The 12183-nt window shown below is 39.3% G+C and overlaps 1 protein-coding gene across 6 annotated transcripts in view; it reads right to left on the bottom strand.

Moving 5' to 3' along the window:
- Window positions 1-12183, bottom strand: part of PHACTR2 (phosphatase and actin regulator 2) — a 142413-nt gene that overhangs the window by 32717 nt on the left and 97513 nt on the right. For 5 of the 6 annotated variants that reach the window (XR_008449037.1, XM_054061820.1, XM_054061824.1 and 2 more), the window contains exons 3-4: window positions 7857-7937; window positions 5113-5271 (exon numbers count right to left, since the gene is read on the bottom strand). Coding sequence is in view for 5 of the 6 variants with exons in the window: in XM_054061820.1 (XP_053917795.1) it covers window positions 5113-5271; window positions 7857-7937 (240 nt within the window). In the remaining variant the exon portion in view is untranslated. The remainder of the gene's footprint in view (window positions 1-5112; window positions 5272-7856; window positions 7938-12183) is intronic. The other variant, XM_054061821.1, reaches the window with a different exon arrangement.

The following is a 12183-nucleotide window of genomic DNA, read 5'->3' as shown; positions in this document are numbered from 1 at the left end:
TCCTGCAATGGTTTCAAGACAAAAAAAGGAAGAAAAAACCACTGACTGTAATTTTACATTGCCAACTGTCCAACTTCTGTGTAAAAGGCAAGCAGTTAAATCAAGAGAGAATATTTAAAACATCTTCACTGTCAGCTGCATACTTTTACCATTTCTTGGTCTATAGCGGAATTGGAAAGTGAAAGGCATGCAGGCTTCTATATTCCTTTGTACTTACTGTATACGTATGCTCAAATAATTCAATGGTTAGTTCACTAAAATCACGTCTTATTTATGGAGCCAGAGTAGAATATATTTCTTATAAAAGAAAAAAAAAATAGCAGCTTTGCAAATCAGGAGCTTTCTTCTGCCACTCACCTTTTGTGGGTGAAGACTATGCCTCTCGCGTCAACCTAGTGGCATGAGCCAGCCTGGCTGTCTTAGTGGACAGGCTCTGCCCAAATACAGCTTTAATTAGAGTAGCTTTCCTTTTAAGAAGATTTGGATTCAGTCTCATTTACATAGTTCAGGTGATGAATTGAAGATATACTATTCTTAGAAGAACTCGTTTTAGCCAGCAAATAACTCAGCTAGAGTGAGAGATTCTCTGGGAGTCAGGCAGAAAAAAAAAAACCCAACCTTTTTCTGTATGGTGCTCATATCGATGACAAGAGCTTAGCAGCTAGGCACACAAGATGGAAGAAAATCAGCCCTGTCTCTCACAGTGAGTTGTTTGCAGAATTAGTCTTCTGAGAGAAAGCAGGCTCTTGTCTGAGAGCCTGGCGGATGAGGGTTACTATTTTAAATTCAACAGGGTTTGTTCTACTTTGGGGAAATAAAGCACAGACCTCTGAGAAAAGGAACGTAGAAAATTTGACTTTCAAGAAAATTCCTTGGTAGAGAAACTAAAGTGTTGCTCAGCAATGATGCATGCTCATAAGACCAGAGCTTGAGCCTCCAACATTCTTTTTTTTATTACCCACAAGAAGAAAAGATTAAATTTAATGGCAGATTTAAGGAAGAGCAGGCAAAGTATAGAGGAAAGAACCTCTGAACCCAACATACTAAAACCTGGAACCTTTGCCAGCTCTCATATTATGGTTACCCTCTGGGGAAAAAAATATTATGCGCACGTACCCTATGAATTCATTTGGAAACAGGACTACAAACTGCTTCCTTCGCTGAAGGACATGAGTAAACCTGAGAGGATCAAAGTGCTAGATGCGGCAAAGGAACATTTCAGAAGCTTATGCTCCATATGACCTACAACACCCATGGAGCTCTGGCTTCCTGAAAGGCAACTGTTTATCTAAACAGCACCTAACACACTGTCAAGTGATGGTATGCAAAATGAAACTTCATATTACTTTTTTCCAGGCAGTATCTTGCTAATGGTTACTGAGCCTTTCACTTCTTCAAGCCTAAGTTAACAATAAAATGTGGAAGTACCTATCAAAATCATGAAAAGATTTAGCTTGCGATGATAAAAATTAGTAAGATCTAAGTTTACAAGCTGAACTCAAATGCAAATTCAGTGTTCTCTGGTACACCTATGTGCCAGAGACATCCTGGGAGAGTAGAAAGGCGAAAAGCGGCTCTGACTGCTGGTCAGAGGAGGTTTTACAGTATGCGGTATACTCTGACCAGGAGGTTTTAGAGTGTGCAATACACATGATGCGTCAGCATGCTATGTCCCTATACCTAGGGAGGCAAACAGCAATAATTTTGACACCTATTCTACTCATGTAGCTTTTGGTTTTCTCCAATATTTCTGTAGAGAGTAGGAGGTAGAGACTCCTTAGATCCCCTTCGTGATGCTCATGTCCCACCTGGAATCTGGAGTGCTGGAGTCTGCTGGGGCTACTGCAGACAAGTGCCACAGGCCAGCAGCCCTGGCATGATAGTATGGTCTGGGTCTACTGCCCAGACAACCAGGTTGTACTTCAACATGCTGCCTGCCTACGGACTGCTCTGTATCCCTTCAAAGGTGCTCACAGAGAATGGCTACGGTTTAGCTCTTTATTTTCTTCAAAAGATGCTAGTGATTGTTCGTAGTCAAAACAAAACAAAACTAAAGAATTCAGAACTCAACCCAGTACAAACATAATGTGAATAAATGATCTAGGAAAAAGAGTTCTCTGATTTCTCATCTGCAAAGCTTTATCCATCAAGTACCTGTTTTATGTAAAACTGTCACCAGCTTCTCATTATCTTGCCATAAAGGAGATATTTCCCTTTAAACACCCTGCTTGGATGATTGACATCTCATCATTGCTACAAACAGTAGCAGTTAAACTATTAAATTGTCAAGGGTTTTTTTTTCACCAAATGCAAAAGGCACCTGTGAGCTTACAGGCAGCAGATGGGAACATGGTTTATGGAACTGCCTGGCAGCACAGAGAACAGCTTTCAGGGATCACCTTCTTCACTTGCTTCTGCTTAACTCTTTTAACATTGCATGGCTAAGCCTATTGTTTGTCCTCTTGATAACTCACTTCTGTGGCTCATGCTGAAACAACATTTTTCCTTTAACTTCTTTTAACTCCTAACATATTTCACATTCTACCATGCATTGCTGCCAATTCTCACCATATTATCAAAATGTGCCTTGCCTGTATCATTTGTTCTTTTTAAGCTTCCAGCTCCAGCAGTTATCACCATATTTATATGAGAAGGCCATTTTCAAGACCCTTATACAAGAAAGCAAGTAAAGACCACCAGCATTTCATAAAAACAATTTAAAATAGCCTCATAACTTTCAGGGGCTGAGGTGCTTTTTTTGGAACATTTTGATTCAGCTGGAGTTGGAACTGCAGCACATCATGCTACTAAGCAGCAGGAATTAATCCTGACTTCAGGTCTTATAAACATCGAAAGTGTATATAACTTCCTTCAAGATTTACACATAAGAGTTCATGACTCTAAAAAGCCTAATATCAGCCTCACTAAAGATGAACTCCTTGAATCCATTATTCCCAATTGTCCAGCTAGTATTCACTCCACCTATCTCAGTTCTCAGGACAGAAGTTTGTGATCCAATACACATCCAATGCACCAGCATGTTTTATGGTCTGAGCAGAAAAGAGTGAGCTAGGTATTATTCCTGCTTCAGCTCCGATTTTGATGCTCTGTGAGCATGAGCAAACCTCCACTCTGTGGTTGTTAAATCCTTGTTCTGCCAGTGGGTATCACACAAACCTACTATATCTGCTACAAAAAAATCAGAGAGTATTAACCTTCCAGGTAAGTTGCATCTGTGAGATGCAGTGGGCTTTACTCTCTCACTGAGTTCAACGCACTGCCTCACCTTCTTGTTTAATGTGCAAATAAATAACTGAGGCATATTCACAATTAGTATCCAGTGAGCTGTATTAGATTTGCACTGTGTAACACCACTGTTGATGTATGGAATTGATTCTTAGGACTTTTTTGGGGCAGACTTTTCTCTACAATAAAACTAGCTGTTTCTTCCCAGGAGACTCAAGAGGTTTACATATGGAAGTTCATATTTAGATGTAAGAGGGAAGTATACTTGAAGTGTTTTACATCTTCTATGTGGTCATACTGACATTCTGTGAGGACTAGAATACCAAATTTGCTCCTTTTTTTCCCCTCTTGTGATAGCGATAGCTACGTATTGTTCTGTACCGAATCTACTCCTGTACAGCAATAATTTTTAATTTCTCCCTGTAAGGTCAACACAATATATAGGGAGTGCAGAGGGTAATAAAGTATTTGAAATAGATATCGAACCTTTCCTGCTTCACAGGATTTCTACATTCTGCAGAGCCAGACAGAGGGGATTTCAACACAATTAGAAATGTGTATTTCTAACAAAACCCTGTACCTTTGGAAAAAAAGCCAAGACTGACAGTTCCAAAAGGCTCTATTTAGAGATGCATAAAGTAAGTAGTGGTCTGATATAACCCAAAAGTTAACCTGAACTTTTCTAAAGGAGTGTTCCATGATTTTTATAACTCTTTTCCCCGTCCCAAAACACATCTGGTTCTAGTTGGCACCAAAAGACAGACGCATTTAAATGTAATGAAAAAGGCTTATCTCGTATTTCTGTCTTGTTGGGAGACAGGAAATACTAGAAATCTCATAAGAAAGACAGTTTTCCTTGCACATCCAGCCACTTTTTACATAGTCATTTACATAGCTCAGAGAAAAATTCACATTTTTGCATTAGCTGAACTGACCCTCTCAACCTCCTGAGGCTCATTCATCACTAGGTAAAGGTTACTAGAAGGCATTGGAAAGGCTGGTAAGTCCAGCAGCCGGCCATGAAGCTCCTGTCCTTTTGTATCCTTGCTCTTTCCTCTAGAAAAAAAATAAACTGAGTAGTACTTAAGAACACTTTTTGACAAGGAAAAGAAGTAGTACATTATTTAACAAGCTAGAGAGAGAAAATAAAACTATTCCAAATCCTGTAATTCTGCATTAATCTTTACTTTTTTCTAACTCAGACAAACTCTTGTTACCAAGGTAGATCTGAGTAAAGGTAAGAAAATTAATATGGACTTTGGCACTGCTAAATATTTAGCAGTACTTACTGCAATTCACCTACAGAAACCCCTATAGTCATACAGTACATGTTCCATAAATGACCCACGTTCAGTTTGTGGTCGTGATATAGCCTCTTGGATATTTCTGAAGAGCTGGTCTGCCGAAGTTTAACATTTAATGAAAACCAATAGGAATGAGCTGCTGAAGTTACTTTCAAAATGATACATGGTTTTCAAATGTCTTAAACACTTCTGAACTTCCAAGGCATCAGCCACAGCTACAACGGAACTGCAAGGTGGTGATGCATATGCACTTAGTGTTGTCCTTCACAAATGGAAAACCTGAAACTAAAACTTGCCCATGGCTTCAAGGAAAGACTGAGACTGGATCTGGAAATCAAACATCCCTGCACAAATTGTCATGCTTCTCTTTATGACCTTATTATATCCACAGTAAAAGGCATACCTACCAGTAATGTAATACTGATGTTTCACAGGTCTTATTTTCTCAGCAGGTTCTGCTGGAATCCTTGTGGCAGAACAGAACTCATAGCATGTATTAGTTAAGAATATGTTGATATTTTAAGTAGGCAAAACACAATTTGTGAAGAATGTGTTCATTTACCTTGTTGGTCTTCTTTTTTTCCTTCCAATGCTGATGCTTTATCTGATAAAGTACCATCATCTCCACTGGCCTTTACCACATTTTCTTCCTGTATGGTTTCTTCACCGATGGCTATGGTGTGTCCATTTGAAGTTTCAAAATTTACTGTTACATCACCATCTGGAATGAAAATTAAAATGCTATTGTCTAGTTTAGCTGCTTCCTTAGCACCTATTGACAGCACATGGCATCCTTCTGCTTTCAAGCTTCCATGGAAGAAAAGCAGAGAAACTTACTGAAATGTGAAATACCAGGCTGCTGACCTGCTCTGAAAAGCTAACACTGTAAAGAAACTCTATAGGCTTCCACGTTCTTTCGGTGGACACTTCTGCAGTGGTGGGCTTGGAAGTGTTTGTGGGTTTTCAGATCCAGCTTCATATCTGTACACATTTGCATCCTGTCCTCTTCCTCCCTGCATCTTGGTTTACACAGCAAAGAAATGTCTGTAGGAACCACAATGGAGTTGCAACATGTTCCAACAGATGCCAAATTTGGACAACTGAGATGCAGAGTAGCAGGACTACTGTGGTGCATCCCATCAGGTAAATCAGCCAGGAACTCAGAATATGTGTGTCCAGTTAACAAGTAAAATAGGTCACAAAGTCTCCAGTCTTAAGAACCAAGGTAAGGTCTTCTGTATGACATCTCATGCAGATAATTGCTTTCCTTCTGCAGTGTTCTCTTGCTGTCCATCCAAAAATTATGCAAAAATACCTGGGTTTCTTCTAGTTCCTCCCGTTGTTTCTCCACTAATTGTGGTAATTCCACTCTCTTCCTCCCCCCTTCCTCACTGTGTGCTATCCGACCTGGATGTTTGGCAGTTCCCTGTTTTCAACACAATTACGCAGCCTCTCTATTACCACATTGGGCTGCTTCGTATGCTAGGCTGATGGTTTCATTCTCACCCACGCACTAACTTTGACTTGATGTGCAAAAACTAAGTTCTACCTTCTTAAGATTGCCTCATTCACTACAGCTTATATTTGCACAAGGCTTCTTCTTACCTTACCACAACCTCCTCTCTGCCTCTACCTGTGGCATTCCCACTTCTTACCTATGACACGGTTCTGCAAACACCTCCTGCCTATAAGTGGCACTTGGCACTTTCCACTTCTTTCTTCTTCATCCCATGTGAAAGTCACTTCTTCACAGTTCTTACCTCTCACATTTCAAGACTCTATGCAATTATAGCTTTCAGCTCCACAGTCATTTCTTTTAATTATCCTCACATTGCTCAGCCACTGTCTTATATGTGTCTCTATTTTGCAGCATCTTCAAACCAATCCTGTATTCTTTCAAACTGCTCCTTAAAAACTGTAATTTTCATCAGGCAGGAAGCACAACGTGATGAGGGCAACATGGAGTGGATTGATGGCCTTCTTAAGATGGGAGGAAGGGGAGAAAATTGTTCAACTTTACATCCTTTTCTCACTTCACTCAGTCTCTGTAAGGGATCTTAAGTCCCATTCCCTTTTAAAAGCAGAACAGAGGGTCAAGGACACCTGTGACCAAAGCATACACACTTACAGCACAAATGATAATATTTGCGTTCAGACTGTTTGTAACCAACTTGAAATGTTAACACATTTGATTAACTGTCACAGCAGTCTAAATGCAATTTACAATCATAAATGGACAAAGCCACTCAGGTCCCCAGTAAAGCATGTGGCAAAAAAAAATGTAACAAATTCACAGAGGGACAAATTGAGGCACGGAGAGCTTGCATTTGTTGTTTTAAGTTAAAGACAATGGCAGAGACAAGTCCAGAAGCCAGCTATGCTGAATGTCATAGCTGGTAATTAGCAAAACGTTGTAAGGACAAGTGATGTCACATATCAACAAACAAGCCCTTTACTTCAAAATATCAATGTGTACAATACTAACCATACACATCAATACTTTCATGATTCTTCAGCTCAGGCAGAGGAACACGATTTCTAGGAGAAAATACTTTTGGAAATCATGGAGTTCTTAGACTCCTTGATAAAATGATGAATGGTTTAATTTTAAGCTACAGAAAATTATTTTGCTCACTTGATTTTTATTTGATCTAGATTTATAGAAGATCAAGAATATTAGAAAGAATACATAATCAGATGTAGCAGAGGTATTAAGTGTGGTTTACTCATGCTTTTCAAAATACAAATTCTGGTTAATACCAGTTACTAAACCTTACATCATTTTGAAACAAGTAGTGTCTTCCTCACAGTTTCATGTTTGTGCAATTTGTGAAAGTGGTCTGTGTGACAGATCTGTATCATTCCATCCCTGACACTTTGTGACATCTGAAATGGATGTTACTGATTTGCCTGGGGGTTCCAAAGCCTCTAATTTTTTTTGGCCAAAATGTCATATTATACTCCAGTTGCTTTAGATACCAGACACTGACTCAAAAAACAGGTGAAGCACTAACTTCAAAAAAGTTTTGGCAAACAATAAGTAGGAACCACAGGAGTCACATTATTTACAGGGAGCATTAAAATACTTAAGGATACAACCAGAAGTCAGATGGTGTACCCATGGCAGGAACAGAACACAAATCTCTCAACTCCAACTTAGGTTTTTGTCAACTGGCCCAAATTACCTCTCGTGCTCCTCGGCTTTGTCCCCTCATGCCTATTTATACTACATGGAAACAATACAATAGTAGATTTATTGTCCAGGTTTAGCACTTTGGAGCTAAATTCTAGGTAACGTGTTATCACCTTGCTCGGGCATTTCCTTCAGCACTCCCCTTCTTATCAGCTCCTCTCTGCTTTGTCTTGTCGAAATCTTCCTTTCCAACACTAAAGAAAAAGCACAGTTAAGAATAGATTTATTCTCGTACTGTTGATGCTTGTGAAAAATGTAGAAAAATATTTTTATTTTAGAGAAACCCTGAGAAATCTTGTTTCCTCTGATTCCGTAGGAGAAGTGGTCTAGGTTTTCATGGACACTAGCTGAAAATATCCTCCCACAATTTCAGGCACAGAAGGGCAAACTCATCTGACCCAATGCCTTCAGATGAGTGAGGCTTCCTTTACAGTCAGTGGAAAAAGGTACTTCCCGAGTGAAACTGAACTCATCCTAGTTCGGGCATTTAATATGTAAAAGCAACTTGTTACCACTGACTGGAGTGATTAGCCCAGCTGGACATATCTCCCATCTGCTTTGTAGATGTTTTCAGCTGGGAGACAAATCCTGCTCAGAGCAAGCAACTCACAGGGTAGCATTTACAACATACAAACTGTTCTAAAGGAGAAAAAAATAACCTTGAACAGAAACTAGAAAGTTCTGTTCTAAAAGGGAATAACATCCTCATCCACGCTGACTGGCTTTCATGGAAAAAACGCAACATCCTGTTTTTCAGGTTAAAAAAAAGACATATACAACACACAGAAAAAGACTGTGACATGAAGCACTTTAATTATTATGTTTATTTCCCATGGGAAAAATGCTAAATAGTTTTATAGGGAAAAAATATTTAGAGATGGCAAAACAGAATAACTCCCCACTGCATCCCACTGCCAAACCAATACTGTTTTGGTCAGTGATCTGGGAGGCCACTGTAATGATCCATTGGGCACGTTGCATAAGATATAAGCACCACTTGTAAAATCCTGTCTTCACTCTTTACATATGGACATCAAAACCCAAAGTGATGTTTGAAGCTCAAGCTGAGGGCTTGAGCAAAGCTTCAGCCATGCTGGATTTCATCCTATTAAGGCTATGGGATAGCATTATTTATCTCATCAACTAATTCAAACACTCCAGTAATCCAATTACTCTTTAAAGGCAGCCTAATTGCTGTACACAGATTAAATATTGCAAGAAGAACTGTCAATCTCACTTGTGCCAGTCCACCTGGAGTGAACAGCCAACGGTGAGATGACAGCCCCCATGATGATATGGAGAGACACAATTCGGTGCTGCTGAGAAATTAACCCTCCACGTGTGGCAGCTCATAAACACCTCTACTCACAGCAGGTAACCCTGGCTGCTGACTTGCAACCAGGTTGGCTGAACTCACACACCTGAAGACATCACTGCTCACAGCCTCCCCACACCCCTCCTCCACCAGGGAAAGGGATGGTTAAATAGAAGTTGAAGCAGATTCTGTGCTTCTCAAATTTACAGCACTATGTTTATTTGTGACACTCCGAAGTGCAGGGATTCAGTAAATACTCCACACGGGATGCACCTCCCTGCCAAAAAAGCACCAACTCCTGACAGAAGAACCAGAGGCAGTAACTGTTTTGACTGGTCCAGCTCAAGCTAGCCATGCCTGTGAGATCAACATACAAACAGTAATGGCACAGGAACACATACGCTGGCATTAGGTTTGTGTTTATACACTCAGCTACTTTGTGGGATCTGTCTGTTAAAGGCCAAACCTTTTGTGTTTTCAAATCACATTTGACAACATAAAGGAGGCTGTGAGCGTGGCTGCAGACTCTCTATGTAAGCCAGCCTCCTTGGGGAGAGCGTGGTAGCCTGAACTCAGACCAAGTTAGACTGCCCTGGGTCCCGATCCTAAATTATGTAGGAGCTCTTTCAGTTTTTCCCCATTACTTTTTAAGGCACATGCCTTGGAAATGTGTCACACACTTTATGGGTACGGCAAACAAAGCACAGGAGCATGCGCTATTCTTGCAGTTTTTCATGTAGGTTAATATACATACCCTCTCATTTCAACTTTACAAGTATAATTTACTTTCTACTATTCTTCCTCTCTGTTTCTTTTTAACATTTATTTCCTTGGGGACAGAGAAATGAGATGATCTCTCATACATTTATTTGTGGGACTTAATCCAATATCACTTGAAAACAATGATGGTCTTTCCATTAAGTTCAAGAACATTGAATCAGTTCCCCCATCAATGTCTCCCTCTAGTTTTCAGGATGATCTATTTTTTCAGTTTTATGACACTATTAACAACTCTATTGAACTAATTATCATGGAAAATGTCAATTTGTATCAAAATACATTAGCTCCTTACACTTTTACTGGAAGAACTCAAAGCATTTTATTAACATTACATAGGTTTCATAATATCCTTTAGACATAACTATCTCCATTTCACAGAGCAGAAAATTTATGAACAGATAAGAAGCTTAAGCCTCAATCCTTCATCATCTAAAATGCTAGTCATGAGTGGTGTTTTTATTTAAACTGATTAAGCTCAGTTAATTCAGCTTGAAAAGATAATTTATTTTAAATATTATTTGGCCCACGGAAAGAACACTACAAATTATGCTAGCATTCATCATGACTATCATAATTTTAATACCTACAAAGAAAAAAGGCAGACTTTCAATTTAAATCAAAGTGAACAAAAATATGTCTCCCTGTATAAGAGGAATGAGTAACCGGTCTATTTGTGACACTGTCTATTGGGTGCCACTTAGCCACGGAGAACTCATCATTACAATTTTTTGTTTATTACAGACTTTGAGCTATACAATGCATTTCACATTTACACAGATAAGTATTTTTATTATCACAGCCCAACTGTGTTGTACTTTAAGAGTCTCACATAACCCATTTGAGCTAATCACATTTGACTATTCTTACATTCCAGTAACCTCTCTTACAACAGAGTTACTCAAGCACTCAAAAGTCACAAAAAGTTTGAATGAAGGTTGATGACTGTGCAGATGATACAGTTTTTATTTGCTTGTTACATAATTTTACTTTTGCCATCCCTGCCTCCTGTGTGATACAGACTGCACTGCGTTCAATGAACAGTTTCTTTGCCTGAATTTTTAACCTTACCTTTCAACCTGGACACCAGACCTCATCTGAGGAACAACCTAAACCTTCATTTGGACAGAAAACTCTTAGTTTTCCCAAACATCACCCCAGCAACTCAGTGAACCAAAGACAACGTGGTTTTCTACTTGAGGCCCATATGAGATAGGCAAAGGTGTTATTTGTGACAGTATAGATAGGCAGCTTATAGCACAGAAAGATTAAATCAAATACGCTGACATTTAAGTGTTTTATTTGAGGTACCTTTCGACTGCAATTTCCCCCATTTAAACTGTGATAAATAAAACAAACGAACAAGCAAACAACACAAAGCACAGGAGTTCTAGTTGAATTGCCTACTTATGGTTCGAAATACCTAGCCAACAGAGAAGTGAGCCTATGAGCACTGGCCATCTGCTGCTAAGCTAAAGGTACGGACAACTGTAGAGACAGTTATCATCTACCTGAACCACCTGGGACAGGCATGACTATATGTTACCTTAGAAATAGTTCAATCTCCTGAATTCAGTACAGTGAAAAGACTGTAGTTTTGTGCTTCTGCCATTGTCCCACTGGGCATACTCTCTCCTCTCATCACCTCTGTCACGACTTCACCACCTGGGTCTCTCTCCTTCACTTGAAGAAGTTTAAACTTCATATTTTTGGTTTCCAGAACTACCTCTCTCTCTTCTCTTCCTTCTTCTAGCAGAACCTGCCACAATATCCTACCCATTTGCTTCTATAAGCACACCTTTGTCTCTCTATTCCTACTGATCGTGGTTTTTGCAATCTCTGATCTCACAAGCTACTACTTACTCCTCACTCAGGAACAGATGACTAGTACTATACTGGAACAAATATATGACAAATACTGTTAGCTGTACCACCACCACCCAGACATCCTTAAGCTGAGTGACCAGCTAATCTCATCACTAAAAATCTTTTTCTGTCATATGTATATATAACAACCTGCGAATATACCTATCTTAATGTCTGTGATATATATAGATATACGCATATATATACAAAAATATGAATATATATAACATTTCAACATTAACATCAACTTACTGTCTATAACATTAAGCAATAATAAAATGGAAACAACAATTTCTCCATCTGTATGCATTTACATACTGAGAGTGATTATGCAAACAAGTCAGTCCCAACTGTTAGTGTAACTGGCTATCAGTCCTTGCCTGGTGAGGAAGGCAGAGGTGAGGTGGGCTCCACCCTCAGATATCATGCTCCAGCAGACTCAAAAAAACCCATATCAAAACCCTTACCCTACTGCAGTCAAA

This window comes from Cuculus canorus, chromosome 3 (assembly GCF_017976375.1).
Source record: "Cuculus canorus isolate bCucCan1 chromosome 3, bCucCan1.pri, whole genome shotgun sequence".
Lineage (NCBI taxonomy): Eukaryota > Metazoa > Chordata > Aves > Cuculiformes > Cuculidae > Cuculus > Cuculus canorus.
Note: the sequence above shows the minus strand (reverse complement) of the source record. Positions and strands in the feature narration are given on the sequence as shown.